The sequence below is a fragment of the Macaca nemestrina genome, chromosome 4 (assembly GCF_043159975.1).
Source record: "Macaca nemestrina isolate mMacNem1 chromosome 4, mMacNem.hap1, whole genome shotgun sequence".
Taxonomy (NCBI): Eukaryota; Metazoa; Chordata; class Mammalia; order Primates; family Cercopithecidae; genus Macaca; species Macaca nemestrina.
The window spans coordinates 19,597,281-19,614,072 of record NC_092128.1 but is presented as its reverse complement, the minus strand read 5'-3'; the positions used below and the strand labels follow the sequence as shown (position 1 = coordinate 19,614,072).

General features: G+C 40.2%; 1 protein-coding gene across 11 annotated transcripts in view; it reads left to right on the top strand.

Moving 5' to 3' along the window:
* LOC105471436 (LUC7 like 2, pre-mRNA splicing factor) overlaps positions 1 to 16,792 on the top strand; it is a 66,793-nt gene that overhangs the window by 25,352 nt on the left and 24,649 nt on the right. For all 11 annotated transcript variants that reach the window (XM_071094383.1, XM_071094385.1, XM_071094393.1 and 8 more), the window contains one exon: positions 16,370 to 16,468. In XM_071094383.1, coding sequence (XP_070950484.1) covers positions 16,370 to 16,468 — 99 coding nt within the window. The remainder of the gene's footprint in view (positions 1 to 16,369; positions 16,469 to 16,792) is intronic.

Here is a 16,792-nt window from a genome sequence, read left to right as displayed (position 1 = left end):
ATGTGGAGATCTGATGTTCTTGGCATTAACCGTGTTTATTGGCTTAATATTTAGTCATATATATATATATGAGATGTATATTTCATATATACTCCAGGCTGGAGTGCAGTAGCGAGATCACAGCTCACTGCGACCTCTGCCTCTCAGGTTCAAGCGATTCTCCTGCCTTAGCCTCCCAAGTAGCTGGGATTACAGGATTGTGCCACCATAACCAGCTAATTTCCAAATTTAGATTTGAAGTGTGTTGTATTCTTATTTTAAGCAGATTTGCTGTATTTTATTGTTCTCAGTCTATTACAAAAATATACATTCTCTTAACTGTTTCTAGAGACTGTCTAAATAAAAAATGCATTTGGTGCCCAGAAAGTTAACTGCGCTTTAAAAGATTGTCAGTGAATAATTAAAATTTTACTATTAAACCTTAAAAACCAAGGCTTTAATCGTTTAAAGCATTTTTGGCAAATAGGAACAAGAATACTCAGAAATATTCAACTTGGGGTACTTACGCCCTTTGGAAATAATCCATTTCTGTCATTCTGAATAATAATTATTTTTTTAAGAGTTAGGGGGTCTCACTGTGTTGTCCAGTCTGGAGTGCAGTGGCTATTTATAGGAGCAATCATGGTGCCCTACAGCCTTGAACTCCTGGGCTCACGTGATCCTTCCAATTCAGCCTCCTAAGTAGCTGGGACTACTGTAGATGCACACCACCATATCTGGCTCTGTTCTGAATAATCTGAGATCATTCATTTTATATACTATTTAAAATAGTACAATTCAGGCTTATGGAGGTAGGTAATTTTTTTCCCCATGGTGACCCGTGTATAGTAATAAACCATGTATAAACCATGTAGAGTAATACCTTGTTCTGGTTTAGTCTTTGTTTCTAGTTGAGGGTTGTCAGCACTTTTGTGTATTAGTTGTATTAATGATTAAGTACAGATATATGTTCATATGGGTATGGCAGACTGTTGTGTTGATGTTTATTTAATGAATTTCCATGTACCCATCAGCCAGCTTCAGGAAATATTTTACACACAGACTACTGTATTTTATTTATAATCATGTATATTCCCCCTGCAGCTTTTTTTTTTTTTTTTTTTGAAGTACATCTTCAAAAGTCTTGAAACTATCAGTTAGGACGCCTTTTTTTTTTTTTTTTTTTTAATTAAAGAAGCAGTCTCACTCGGGCACCCAGGCTGGAGTGCAGTGGTATAATCGTAGCCACTGCATCTTGAACTCTGGGGCTCAAGTGATCCTCCTGCCTCAGCCTCCCAAGTAGCAAGGACAGCAGGCTCATGCCACCATGCCCAGTTAATTTTTAAATTTTTGTAGAGACAAACTCTTGCCATGTTGTCCAGGCTCTTCTCAAACTCCTAACCTTGAAGGATCCTCATGCTTGGGCCTCTCAAACGTGCTGGGATACAGGTGTGAACAACTGTACTCAGCCGTAGGATGACTCTTGAAGTTAAAGAGAGTAGTAAAGACCAGTTATTCTCAAATAAAGTAGGAGGTCTGGGAGTCATTGAAGCCGATTGTTTTTCATAGTCTAGTACTGGTTAATATATTTCAGTGTCACGTTGATTTCTTTGTACGATGAGTCTCAATAAATGCTTATTAGCTAAGAATCAGGAATTATTCTCTTAGTATTTCCTGGACCCTCCAGATGTTTTTTAGAGATAAGTAGTTTTATTAACTGTATTTTAACACTTCTAAGGAAACAAGCGTGTTCTCTGAAACTGTTTGTTGAAAAAGGGAGTGTGGAGTTGTAAATGCATCATTTGGAGGATGTAGTTCATTGAACACAATAGTAAGAAATGAAAACTTGAAACCGATAAATTTTTTTTTGAGACCAGAGTCTTGCTGTGTCTCCCAGGCTGGAGTGCAATGGCACAATATTGGCTTACTGCAGCCTCCACCTCCCAGGTTGAAGTGATTCTCATGCCTCAGCCTCCTGAGTAGCTGGGATTTACAGGCACCCACCACCACGCCTGGCTAATTTTTGTAGTTTTAGTAGAGATGGGGTTTTGCCATGTTGGCCAAGCTGGTCTTAACTCCTGGCCTCAAGTAATCCACCTGCCTCGACCTCTCAAAGTGCTGGGATTACAGGCCTGAACCACTGTGCCCAGCCTAAAAATATTGTTTATATAGGCGATTAACCACAAACATCAAGCAAATTTACAAAGAATTACAAATTCTCTGTCACTGGAAATATTTTTTAACATGTGATGAGTTCTACCTTTAGGCAGGACCTACATGCTTTCTAGTTGATTCTTACTCATTAAGGGAACTTCTAAAAGCTCATTAGTGTTTTACTTTAACCTGCATAGGATTAAAGGATTATTTTTTTTGGTTTTTTTTTTTGTTTTTTTTGAGACAGAGTTTTGCTCTTGTTCCCCAGGCTAGAGTGCAATGGCTCAATCTTAGCTCACTGCAGCCGCCTCCGTCTGGGTACAAGCTATTTTCCTGCCTCAGCTTCCCAAGTAGCTGGATTACAGGCATATGCCACCATGCCCGGCTAGTTTTTTGTATTTGTAGTAGAGACGGTTTCACCATGTTGGCCAGGCTGGTCTCGGACTCCTGGCCTCAGGTGATCTGCCCACCTCAGCCTCCCAAAGTGCTGTAATTATAGGCATGAGCCACTGTGCCTGGCCAAAGCACTTTGAGAATAAATGGTCTCATAAACTTTTTTGGCTTACAGGATCAAAAATAAAGATGTGTGTTGATTTTACTCAGATAATATGACTTGTAAAAGTTACTCTTTTTTTTTTTTTTTTTTTTGAGACGGAGTCTAGCTCTGTTGCCCAGGCTGGAGTGCAGTGGTGTGATCTCAGCTCACTGTAAGCTCTGCCTCCCAGGTTCACGCCATTCTCCTCCTCAGCCTCCTGAGTAGCTGGGACTACAGGCGTCCGCTACCACGCCTGGCTATTTTTTTGAATTTTTAGTAGAAAAAGGGTTTCACTGTGTTAGCCAAGATGGTCTCGATCTCCTGACCTCGTGATCCGCCCATCTCAGCCTCCCAAAATGCTGGGATTACAGGCATGAGCCACCGCGCCTGGTGACTTGTAAAACTTCTAAGTTTAGATAAGTTTTTGTGTTTTTCTCCTTATATTTATTACAAAAATGTTTAGAGTGATCAAATTTAAGTGATAATTGGAATTAAGCAGAGGAAGAAATAGAAAAGGGTGAGCAAGAAGGATCAGATTAATAAGGTCTGAATAGAGAAAGTAAAGATAATTCACGGTACTTGTTTTGTAATTTCTGAAGTCGCATCATAAACAAATACCCATGTGACTGTAACTTTAACAAATGAAGACTAATTGTAAATTAGCTTTTACATTTAAAATCTAATAAAAATTAACAAATTACTTCAAATTACTCATTGAAGTAATTTGTTATTTTTTTCTCTCTCTGAGGGTATTGCTGATGGCGGAAGTTAGCAATCATTCATTCACTCACTTAAATACTTGAGTACCTACTATGTGTACTGTGGTAGGTGGTGGGAATACAGATGTGGATCTGGGTTTCTGTTCCAGTGGTGGGAGTTTACATTGTAATGTGGGAGGCACACAGCCAAATATGAAAACAAATACTGTGATTTTAGGTAGTAATGAGTGTTATGACACAAAAGCATAGTTTGGTAATTCAGAGTGGGAATGGGGTGGGAGAGGGGGCCAAGGCCAAGGAGCTGCTCTGGCAGGGTTGTTGGAGAAAATTTTTATTTACTTTTTAAAATTCTTTCTTTTGGCCGGGTGCAGTGACTCAAGCCTGTAATCCCAGCACTTTGGGAGGCCAAGACGGGCGAATCACGAGTTCAGGAGATCGAGACCATCCTGGCTAACACAGATCAAGACCATCCTGGCTAACACGGTGAAACTCCGTCTCTACTAAAAAATACAAAAAGAACTAGCCGGGCGAGGTAGCGGGCGCCTGTAGCCCCAGCTACTCGGGAGGCTGAGGCAGGAGAGTGGCGTAAACCTGGGTGGTGGCGGAGCTTGCAGTGAGCTGAGATCCGGCCACTGCACTCCAGCCTGGGCGACAGAGTGAGACTCCGTCTCAAAAAAAATAAAAATAAAAATAAATAAATAAATAAAATAAAATTCTTTCTTTTTTGAGACGGAGTCTTACTTTGTCTCCCAGGCTGGAGTACAGCGGTGCGATCTCAGCTCACTGCAACCTCCACCTCCCGGGCTCAAGTGATCTCCTACCTCAGCCTCCCGAGTAGCTGGGACTAGAGATATGCGCCACCACATCCAGCTAATTTTTGTATTTTCAGTAGAGACACGGTTTTACCGTGTTGTCCGGGCTGCTCTTGAATTCCTGACCTCAAGCGACCCACCCCTCCCAAAGTGCTGGGATTACAGGTGTGAGCCACTGCGCCTGGCTGAAAATTTTTATTTTATTTTTTATATGAGAACTCTTGTTTCCTAATGGAGAAAATTTTTGATGAAGTGACATTTGAAGAGATCCGAATGTGGAGAAGAAGGTAGTCATTTCTGAGTGGGAATCAACTTGCCATTTTGTTCCTACGCAAAACTTGTGGTAGTTCTCTGTTGTTTATACCTGTACTGAAAAATTTAAAATACTTACCCAGGGTACTTCTCCCTTGAATGAATAAATAGTGTAAGTTGTTTTTTCTTTTCCTTTTTTTTTTTTTTTTTTTTTGGAGACAGAATCTTGCTCTGTCATGCAGGGCTGAAGTGCAATAGTGTCATTATAGCTCACTGGAGCCTGGAACTCTTGGCCTCACAGAGTGTTGGGATTGCAGCTGTGAGCCACCGTGCCTGGCTGGTTCCCTCATTTGACCAAACTGATTTGCTTATTGTCATCTCACTCCTTTCTTTCCCTCACATGCTTCTCATTTTTGTTTACGCTCTTTTCCTCTGCTTGCAATATTCTTTCTTCTCACTAAAAATTTAAATCCTGTCTGGCTTACTATATGTGATTGCCTTACCCTGTAGCAGTTTAGCCTCTCAACCCCAGTATAACACCTGCTTTCTGTACTACTGAAAAAAAATGTGTTATTTATCTCGTTTGTGTATATAGTTTCATTTTCTCTCTCTTTCCAGTTAGGTAGTACACCATAGTCTTTGTGCGACAAGACCTCTTGTTTTAACTTTTTCTAGTTTTCTTTGCACATCTAGGGTCAGAAATGGATACAAAAATATTTCCTACGTTCTTAAAAAAATTATAAAAAAGTAGAAAAATATCATGATTTATCTTTACTCTGGGAAAAATGGGTTTGGAGGTGGAACATACACAAGTGGAAAGAGGCAGTTAAGAAATTGGGAAGTGGTAGAAAACCAACAACGTTATATATGCACAATGTGCCCCATTTCTCTTCACCCTATACTCATGTCTAAGGTATAGTTGTTAACATGGAGGTCAGACTCTGTGTTCTTGTGTAATTTGTTACACGGTCTTCTGGAAAAATGCTTGAGCTGTAACTCTGGGGAGGAATATGTAAAACTTTCACCCTGGAAAACTTGAATAAAGAAAGCCTGTAGTGAATGTAGTCATATATCTGTATCATACTAGATGCTGCCACTTAGATTTCCTGTTATTCCTCAAAATCATCTTGTCCAGAGCAAGACGTTTTTCCTCATAGAACAGTTTTCCCATTTGATTTAGTCAGTTCTCTTGGTGGCATCATTGTTTTCTCATGTTTGAAATGCTTGAAACCCTGAAAAGACTCCTGACTTTTTCTTTCTTTCCACACTTAATTTCCATTTAGCTAATACCTGTAGGTTGAAAGTGATTGTGTTATTGAAAGAATATTGAGCTATATTAAAGACCTGTTGAGATTTTTACTCTGCTGCCATTAGCTTATGATCTTAGGCAAATGTTGATCTGAGTCTTGATTTCCACATTTGTAAGAAGGTGTGATGGGATTCATTATTCCAGAGACACTTCACATTTTTAAAATGGTTTTGTTGGTTTGTTGGTTTGTGTGTGTGTGGGGTTTTTTGTTTGTTTGTTTGTTTGTTTGTTTTTTAATTCTTCGGCAGTCTGATATACCTCTATCACCTGCTTTCTCTTTTCTGTTCTAATTTGACCCCAGTGGCTTTATTCCTAGGTTCTTGTAATATCTTCTCTTGCCCTTTGTCTCTTTCTTCTAGTCAATCTGTCTAGTGTTAATTGTTCTGAAACATGGATTTCATTGTGTCATATTTCTGCCTAAGTAGTCAAGTATTCTTTTCCTACAGAATAAATTCTGCATTTTTTTGACTCATTTTCAGACTCTTTCACAATCTAGTCAGAGGCTGTAAACTAGTGGCCTGTGGGCCAGTATAATCCTACATCCTCTTTCCCCCCCATCATTTTCCTTTATCTTCTAGTAGAAATCATCTCGTTCCAGTTAAGTTGTTCCTCTTTATTTTCCTGATAGGAAATATTGCATTCTCCCTTGAAGCATTTGCTCTGGCTCTTTCCCTCTATTCTATGTCTTCTGTGTAAATTATCTTCACTTGTCCTAGAAACTTCCTCATACACACTGATACTTAATAAAGATAGCCCTCTTTTGTGAATTCACTTGAAAATGGAAGCATTAGAAGTATGTAAAGTTATGAGCCAAGGAAATAAGTTCTTCACTGAACAAATAATTGAGCTGTAATATAATATTGTGTCATATTATATAACACAATATTGAGTACCTATTATGTGGTGAACAGTGTTGTCTGATTGGGGCTGTTAGAATGATCAAGAAAGGCTGTGTTCCTCCCTCATTGAGCTTATATCCCATTGCAATCAATATGCAAAATGACTAGGTTGACAGCCTGCCTTCAGAGTGCTTTTATAAACATCTTACTTGATCTGAACAGCAATCCTGAAGTACTTGAGAAAACAGAAGTTCAGCTGGCACGGGCAGGATCACTTGAGGCCAGGAGTTACCAGCCTGGACAACACAACAAGATTCCATCTCAACAAAAAAAAAAATTAACTCGGTGTGGCATGCACATGTCGTCCTAGCTACTGAGGAGACTGAAGCAGGAAGATCACTTAAGCCTAGGAGTTCAAGGCCACAGTGAGCTATGGTCGTGCCAGTGCACTCTAGCTTGGAAGTTCAGAGTTTAAGTGAATTTCTCAGGGTCAAATGGATAATACAAGGTGAAGGGAGGTGTTCTGATGTGGTCTAGTTCCCAGTCTCTTTTCTTTTCTTTTTTTTTTTTGGAGACCAGGGTCTCACTGTGTCCCCTAGGCTGGAGTGCAGTGGCGCCATCTCGGCTCACAACCTCCGCCTCCTGGGTTCAAGTGATTCTCCTGCCTCAGCCTCTTGAGCAGCTGGGACTTCAGGCACATGCCACCACACCCGCCTAATTTTTGTTTTTTTTTTTTTTTTTTTTTTTTTGAGATGGAGTCTCGCTCTGTCCCCCAGGCTGGAGTGCAGTGGCTGGATCTCAGCTCACTGCAAGCTCCGCCTCCCGGGTTTACGCCATTCTCCTGCCTCAGCCTCCCGAGTAGTTGGGACTACAGGCACCCGCCACCTCACCCGGCTAGTTTTTTTGTATTTTTTAGTAGAGACGGGGTTTCACCGTATTAGCCAGTATGGTCTCGATCTCCTGACCTCGTGATCCGCCCGTGTTGGCCTCCCAAAGTGCTGGGATTACAGGCTTGAGCCACCGCGCCCGGCCAATTTTTGTATTTTTAGTAGAGGTGGGGTTTCGCCATATTGGCCAGGCTGGTCTCAAAGTTTCTGACCTCAAGTGATCCACCTGCCTCGGCCTCCCAAAGTGCTGGGATTACAGACGTGAGCCACTGCGCCTGGCCTAGTCTGTCTTATTACTTAGACAATGTAGTTTTTAAGTACAAGAGAATAAAGCATAAAACATGAATGTTTCCAATTATATCTCACCCTCCTTCTCAGATCTAAACCTTGTCAACTATTTACTGTACATCTTTCACTCTCCTTTCTGTGCATTTACACAAGGTTATGTGTTTTAACGGATGGCGTTAAATTGTTTGAATTTTTTTTCACTTGTGTTGGAGAGGTTTCCGTATCAGTTGTCTGCATTTTTAAAAATGCCTGAATAATATTTTGTAGTGTGGCTGTTCTCTTATCTTTTATATGCAGTGAGTATTAATAATAGTCTTTGTTTCTGTTTTTGGTGTACACTGTGGCAGTCAAATCCTTGTATGTACATCTTTGTAGACATTTGCAGCTATTGCTTTAATGTCTTTTTTTTTTTGGTTTTTGAGACGGAGTCTCGCTCTGTCGCCCAGGCTGGAGTGCAGTGGCACGATCTCGGCTCACTGCAAGCTCCGCCTCCTGAGTTTACACCATTCTCCTTCCTCAGCCTCCTGAGTAGCTGGGACTACAGGCGCCCGCCACCGCGCCCGGCTAAGTTTTTGTATTTTTAGTAGAGACGGGGTTTCACCGTGGTCTCGATCTCCTGACCTTGTGATCCGCCCACCTCGGCCTCCCAAAGTGCTGGGATTACAGGCGTGAGCCACCGCGCCCGGCCTGCTTTAATGTCTTGATTTCCATTGTGAATATAAATTCCTTGATTGTAGAAATTATATTCTCATGCTGTTCTGTAATTTTGTTCAGGATCTGGTTCATAGAACTGAACAAATGTTCAAACACATAACAAAGCAGGTGTATTTACAATTACTTGGAGCTATTACTATGCCAAATTCTATCCTTTATATATTAACATATTGCTACTATTAATTTACACTTAACAGTACACTCAAAATGTATAAATCAACCTTTTGATTTGCTCTACCATAATTATTTCTATTCGTTAATTTTAATGTATAGTTTTCACATGCCTCTCAATTTTTTTTTCTCTAAAATTAAATTGGCTTCTTTTTTTTGGAGGAGGGGACAGGGTCTGGTCTCAGTCTGTCACCCAGGCTAGAGGGCAGTGACATGATCTTGGCTCTCTGCAACCTCTTCCTCCCAGGTTCAAGTGATTCTTCTGCATCAGCCTCCCGAGTAGTTGGGATGCAGGCATGTCACCATGCCCAGCTAATTTTTATATTTTTGGTAGAGATGGGGTTTCACCATGTTTGCCAGGCTGGTCTCGAACTCCTGACCTCTAGTGATCTGCCTGCCTCAGGCTTCCGTAGTGCTGGGACTACAGGTGTGAGCCACCACGCCTGGCCTGGCTTCTTTGATTGTTCTAATTGTAATAATAATACATGCTCATTGCTTATAATTCAACTGGTACCATAAAGTTCAAACAACCCTCATAGTAATACAGATTTGTAAATTCCAAAATACATATTTTATTACATCTTTCTTTGCCAGCTTCTCTTTTCTCCACTTGGTATATCAAGAACATCATTTTTAAAGACTAAATAGACACTGTATAGCTGTTCCATAGCTGAATCAACCAAACCCCTGTTGAGAGGCTCTTAAAATGTTTCTTGTTTTCTAGAAAACATTGTTAAACTTTATTCTCCATTTATCTTTTTATAATTATTTCACTATTCCTTAGAAATAGAATTCCTTAGTCAGATTATCAGGTTTATTCAATAGTCATGGTTTGTGCTAAACTTGGTCTCCTGGGAGGGATAAGTAAGAGAAACAGACGGTTTTTCTAACGAAGCTTAGAGTTTATTTGGGGAAATAACACTCACTTTTGGAATTTCAAAAGAAAAGTTAAAAATTCTTGACAATTTGGCTTTGTTACCTTGTTGGTAAAACAACAGTATAAAACGCTGTGGGGCTATAAGTTACCAGGATCGGGTATAGTTATTTGGTCAACATTTCATGGAGTAATAGATTCAGAATGGAGAAGACAAAATGCAGAGCTGAACTTAATTACAAATAAGCATTAAAAAAAAAATCTGGCCGGGCGCGGTGGCTCAAGCCTGTAATCCCAGCACTTTGGGAGGCCGAGACGGGCGGATCACGAGGTCAGGAGATCGAGACCATCCTGGGTAACACAGTGAAACCCTGTCTCTACTAAAAATACAAAAACTTAGCCGGGCGAGGTGGCAGGCGCCTGTAGTCCCAGCTACTCGGGAGGCTGAGGCAGGAGAATGGCGTGAACCTGGGAGGCGGAGCTTGCAGTGAGCTGAGATTGCGCCACTGCACTCCAGCCTGGGTGACAGAGCGAGACTCCGTCTCAAAAAAAAAAAAAAAAAAACCTACAATCTAAGCATTTAGATGTAAAAATTAAAAACCAAGAATAAACTTGTGGAAGGAATTTAATTATGAAGTAAGCTACCTGATTTTTTTGTTTTTTGTTTTGAGATGGAGTTTCGCTCTTGTTGCCCAAGCTGGAGTGCAGTGGCATGATCTCGGTTCACTGCAACCTCTGCCCCCTGGGTTCAAGCGATTCTCCTGCCTCAGCTTCCTGAGTAGTTGGCAGGCACCACCACGCCCGGCTAATTTTGTATTATTTTAGCAGAGTTGAGGTTTCTCCATGTTGGGTCAGGCTGTTCTTGAACTCTTGATCTCAAGTGATCTGCCCGCCTCAGCCTCCCAAAGTGCTGGAATTAGAGGCGTGAGCAACGACTCCCAGCAGCTGCTTGTTAAATTAAAAAATAGTTTAAGACCAGGTGTGGTGGCTCAGGCCTGTAATCCTAACACTTTGGGAGGCCGAGGTGGTTGAATAACCTGAGGTCAAGAGTTTGACCAGCCTGGTCAACATGGTGAAACACCATCTCTACTAAAAATACAAAAATTAGCTGGGTGTGGTGGTGCATTCCTGTAATCCCAGCTACTAGGGAGGCTGAGGCAGGAGAATCGCTTGAACCTGGGAGGCAGAGGTTGCAGTGAGCTGATATCACGCCACTGCACTCCAGCTTGGGCAACAGAGTGAGACTCCATCTCCAAAAAATTAGCCAGGTATGGTGAGTGTGCCTATTGGTCCCAGCTACTCAGGTGTCAGGTGGCTGAAGCGGAAGGATTGCTTGACCCTGGGAGGCAGGGTTGCAGTGAGCTGAGATCATGCCACTGTACTCCAGACTGGGGGACAGAGTGGGGCCCTGTCTCTAAAAAAGTAAAAATAATATATATACACACACACGTATACACACACACACACACACACACACACACATTTTGTGACAGAGTCTTACTCTGTTTCCCGGGCTGGAGTGCAGTGGCACGATCTCGGCTCACTGCAAACCTCTGCCTCCTGGGTTCAAGTGATTCTTGTGCCTCATCCTCCTGAGTAGATGGGATTACAGGTGCCTGCCACCACGTCCAGCTATTTTTTTGTGTTTTTAGTAGAGACAGGGTTTCACCATGTTGCCCAGGCTGGTCTCGAACTTCTGACCTCAAGTGATCTGCCTGCCTTGGCCTCCCAAAGTGCTGGGGTTTCAGGAGTGAACCACTGCATCTGACCTTGTTTTAAATTTTAAATACTCCTCATGTGCGTAGCACAGTGCCAGAGCAGATGCTTAGTAGTCATCATGGTATGGACAGAGGAACATAGATGCCTAGTATTCTGAAAATCTGCCTTGGCTATACCTACTGTCCCACTAGGTCCCTGAAGAGATAACCACTGAAGATATTCCACATACAAAAAAGCCTTCTTTGTTACAATTAGGCCCTTGGTCCTAGGGCTTGTGGTGAGGCAGGCTAGACTATGACAAGCCCTGCCTCTTGGAGGAAAAAAGAAGAGTAGCTCAAAACACTTAAGAAGGTAAGGAGTCCAAGCAAAGGAGATAATCCAAGGAGAGGCTAAGGAGAACCTCCCCTCCAGGAACTCAGATTAGTTTTGTCCTGTAATTCATCTTGAACACTCTGGCTTGTTAATAAGCCCCCCTGTGCCAAATGTTCTTCTTTGCCCTTTTTTCAGTTTGATTTGTTCAGCATAGGCACATAGTAGATAAAACAGAAGAATTCTTGCTCTATGGAAGTCACATTTTAGTGAGTTAATCTTACCCCTCTCATGAATCTTCCCCATGGCATGCCTTCCCCAAAAGGCTACTCTCACCAAGAAGTCCACCTCTACTATAGTGGTAAAATTGTATCTTTTCTTGTGTTCATTTTGTTCTTGGTCTACATAGTTGCTTTTCTTCCTTTGGTTGGTTGTGTGATGTAACTTTAAAGATGTGGAGGCAGGGAGCCTAGAATTCTTGCAATAGAGACAGATGTTTAGGTTAAAAACAATGAGGCAAAATTTATGTGTTACTTTTAAGTTTTTGTTGAATACAGATTGGAAATGTAGTTGATCAGGGAACTGATGAAAGTAAGATAAAGGAGATACAGAAGAAAGAAAGTAGACAGCTGCTTTGAATATCTGCTGTGAGCTTTTTTAGATGTTGTGGGGAATGACTTGCTGAAAAATATTGGAAGGTAAGTTAGTACTGAAATAACGGGAACTAGCATGGTAAAGTGGAAGCTATATTAGACTAGGAATCAGTCTAACGAGATTTTCTGATAAGCACCCTGAGCAAGTCATTCTTTCTGTGCAAAGAATGGGAATAAAACTAGATCAGTGAGTGGTTCTCAACACTGCACATTAAAAGTACCTAGAAGGCTTTTACAATTGAGTTAGTCTTTGGGAGGTAGGAATTGGGACTTTTTAAAAAGCTTCCATCAATATTATGTAAAAGTTCCCCAGGTCTAGTTTGAGAACGACAGTGGATCAAAAAGCCTTTCCAACTGTGACATCTTGCATTTTATGAAATAAAATTTAGCGTGTGAACAGCTATAGCTGTGGAAATAAAATAGTAAGGAAGTTGTTGGCATGATTGATGTTTAGAAATTGTTAATTTCAGAAACCTACTTCCTGGCATATCAAAGACAATGACAGCCTCCTTCTGCCGTTAGCTTCTTTCATTCCTATCATGTTTTCTGGAATTCTTTCTTAGGAATATTTAAGTTTTTCTGCATTTTCTTAATAATTGTTGTTTAATGAGCACCTTTTAAATTTGAATGTCTACACATTCATAAAAAGCTTTACTTTTTGTTTATTGTCACTGAAAAAACTTCTTAGCTTGTTAAACCAGACTAATGAATTGGAGGTAAGGATTGGAGCCTGGAAAAATCTCAGCATACTCAGTAACAGTACAGTACTTTAATACCACTAAGCATGATGAGGACTTTTATAACAGTGATGAGTCCTCATTATTTCCCAAAGGATAACTTTGAGGGCAGAATTTATACATTCTCATTCATTCCATTATGTAATTAAGAACCAAAGGTAATATAGTTTTACAGAAAAACATTTTCTGTTTGTTTTTACTTTTGAGACAGGGTCTAGCTCTGTCACCCAGGCTGGAATGCAGTGGCATGATCACAGCTTACTGCAGCTTTGACCTGCAGAGCTCAAGTGATCCCCCTGCCTCTGTCTCCTGAGGAGCTGGGACTGTAAGCATGGGCCACCATGCCTGGATAATTTTTTTTTTTTTTTTTTTTTTTTACTTTTTGTAGAGATGGGGTCTTCTTATGTTACCCAGGCTGGTCTGGAACTCCTAGGCTCAAGCGATCCTCCCACCTTGGCCCCCCAAAGTGCTGGAATTACTGGCATTAGCCACTGTGGCCAGAAACATTGTTGGTTTTTTGTTGTTGTTGTTGTTGTTTTAATAGTCACAACATCTAAGAGTCCGAAGGAAGAAAAAAACTACCTGATGGTTGAATTCTTTCCTTAATATCCTAGTAAAAGGGTTGTCAAAACAGTGTTTGAACACCTCACTTATCTGGGAACTCACTAACTCTGAGGATGTTTGTTCTACCTTCGGAAAACTTTGATTATTGAAAATATTTTCCTGATCAGGTGCAGTTGCTCATGCCTGTAGTCCAGCATTGGGGTGCTGAAGTGGGAGGATCAGTCAAGCTCAGGAGTTTGAGACCAGCCTGGGCAAGATAGCACCCTTTGTCTCTATTAAAAAAAAAAAAAAAAAATTAGCTGGAAATGGTGGCGGGTGACTGTAGTCCCAGGTACTTGTCAGGGAGGGGTGCTTAGGTGGGAGGATCGCTTGAGCTGGGAGGTGGAGGCTACAGTGAGCCATGATCATGCCACTGCACTCCAGCCTAGGTGACAAAGTGAGACTCTGTCTCAAAAAAAGAAGAACAAGTATTCAGAGAGTTAAAAGTCTGACTCATAATAAAACAAATAATAATAATTGTTTATTTGGCCCCATAATAAAACAAATCTATTTCTGCTGCTTTATGAAAAATTCCTCAGTTGATTGAAGTTGGTTCAGTCTTATTTTTGTCTTCTCTATTTATTTCTGTTCCCTGGCTTTTTTGTATAGCCTGGTTTTGAGATACTTATGTCTAATTTTCTTTTCTTTTTTTTTTTTTTTTGAGACGGGGTCTCACTCTGTCGCCCAGGCTGGAGTGCAGTGGCCGGATCTCAGCTCACTGCAAGCTCCACCTCCCGGGTTTATGCCATTCTCCTGCCTCAGCCTCCCGAGTAGCTGGGACTACAGGCGCCCGCCACCTCGCCTGGCTAGTTTTTTGTATTTTTTTTTAGTAGAGACGGGGTTTCACCGTGTTAGCCGGGATGGACTTATGTCTAATTTTCTCATATTCCTTTTGAAATGTGTTAGTACATAGAATGTGTTTTGGAGAGCAGTGGTTTGCTTTTAAAACCAGCCTTCAGTAGAGAATTCCTGCTTTGTTTATACTGTGTCCTCTTTGAGTTAGTTTTAGACAATATAAGTTTTTCTCAGTTGTGCCATACTGTAACCATTACTCTTGACTACTTAAATTTTTAAATTGTCTGATTCTCTGCTCATACCTACTTATTTGTAAATTTATTATCTTGGATATGTAACTATAGGACTTCATATTTGTTTCTTTTAAATTTTATCTGGTCTCTTAATACTTTTGAATCTTGATTTCGTGAATTAACTATGCTTTTTAGTTGGGATATTTTACAAAATTAATTGTCATACTTTTTATACATATTTAGATTGTTGACAAGTTAAATAGGCAGACTCATTTTTAGATACTGTATACAAAGCTAAGACTCAGACCTGTGTGCCATACTCTGTTCCTGTTCCCTGTTACCATGAACTTCCCTGTGATTAACAGTGGCATATAAATAAATAAATACTTTAAAGATCTGCCTTCTAAATCTTCTGTACAACCTGGAACATTACTTTTTGCCTTTTCCTAAGATTCATTTGCTTCTCCCTCTTGAGATCCAGTTTAATTGTATCCTCTTCAGAAAGGTCTTCTCTGACCAGCTCATCCCAAGTAGCCCCCCATAGTAATGGGGAGCATTGCTATTTTATTACATCATCTAACTTTGTTCATAGACATGATTCTTGTTATTTGTTTCCCCTCAAATAGAATGTAAGCTCCATGAAGTCAGACTGTCTCTGTCACTTAACTCTATATCCCTAGCACCTAAGATAGTGCTTACCACAGTGGGACCTTAATAGTCAAAGGAAGGAGAATGACTTGTACTCCCTTTTTACCAACCCTCCAGAGATTTTGAGGTATTCCAAGGGTGGTCACACCTCCAGTTGGAAAATCTCTGCCTTGCTTTGATCACCGATTAATCATAACTGTAATGATCTTGCATCTTGCCAATTTTTTCTCCTTATATTTTCCCCCAAAAAAGTTTCATGAAAGTTGCCTAGATACATGTAAAAATGGATAGATTTTTAGATATTTTGTCTCAGATACGAGAAAAGCCTCTGGTTTGGTAAATAACACCTAATTGGAGTTTCCAAGTAGAAGGACCCTAGGTTCAGTAAGAGTATTTATTTCCCTGATACATGTTTATTGTAAGTGGGGTTAAATGCTTGTTCTCTGTGCACTTATATTGGGTATTATTAGTAAATCATCTCTTTACTAGTTTGTCAGTCTTGTCCCCCGACAAGACTGTCAGAGTCACCAGTCTGTTTTGTTTTGGGTTTTTTTAAATTTATTTTTTATTTTTAAAAATTGAGACAGGTCTTAGTGTGTTGCTCAGGCTGGTCTCAAACTCCTGGGCTCAAGCGATCCTCCTGCCTTGGCCTTCCAAAGTGCTGGGATTACAGGCATGAGCCACCATGCCCAGCCACCAGTCTGTTTTTTGAGGACTCCATCTTTATTTGAAAAATAAGATATTCTTCAAAGCGCATTGACATCGCAACGATTCAATTTATATATTCTTTTAGTTTGGTTTAAAATTAACTATCTTTTTTGTGTTGTGGAGCTAAATGAACTATGTTTTGATGTAGAAGCTAGAAGCTTTTCTCAGATTCTGAAAAGCTTTTCCATATCCATTTATTGTTAAGTACAAGTGATCCCTGTTCCCATCTGTTGGTAGACAGAATTGGTGCCATTTTCTTCTTCTGACACCACGTTTTTTATTTGTCTATGAAATTTTGTAATTTGGGAGCCCCTACATAAAAAAGCATCTGTATGACTTAATATGTATTCTGAAAAGAACTGTGGTTGTTGATATATTTTTTTAAAAAATGTGTTTTTTTGTTTCAATATTATGTCTTTTTTCCCTTCCAGAGAATGGATCTTGGAGAATGTCTGAAAGTCCATGACCTGGCTTTAAGAGCGGATTATGAAATTGCATCCAAAGAACAAGATTTTTTCTTTGAACTTGATGTATGTGATTTTACTTTAATGGTTTGTTATCTTTTGCTGTAAAACATGTGGATTAATCTCTCTTAATAAGAAAAACTCTTAGCAGTTTATCCTCTGTGGTTATATGAAGGGTAAGACTCAAGTAAGATCATGTACTTTCTTGACAACTCTTTTAAAAATATGAGGTGAGACTGTATTTAAAGAAAATGTGTAAAAGTCATATGATTCATATATTCTTTTGAAAATTAAGCATATTCTTCCCAACAAAGTAGTAATGATTAAGGAAATATCAAGCAAATGTAAGCAACTAATTAATAGTGTATATAAGGACGTATCTTTAGTAAT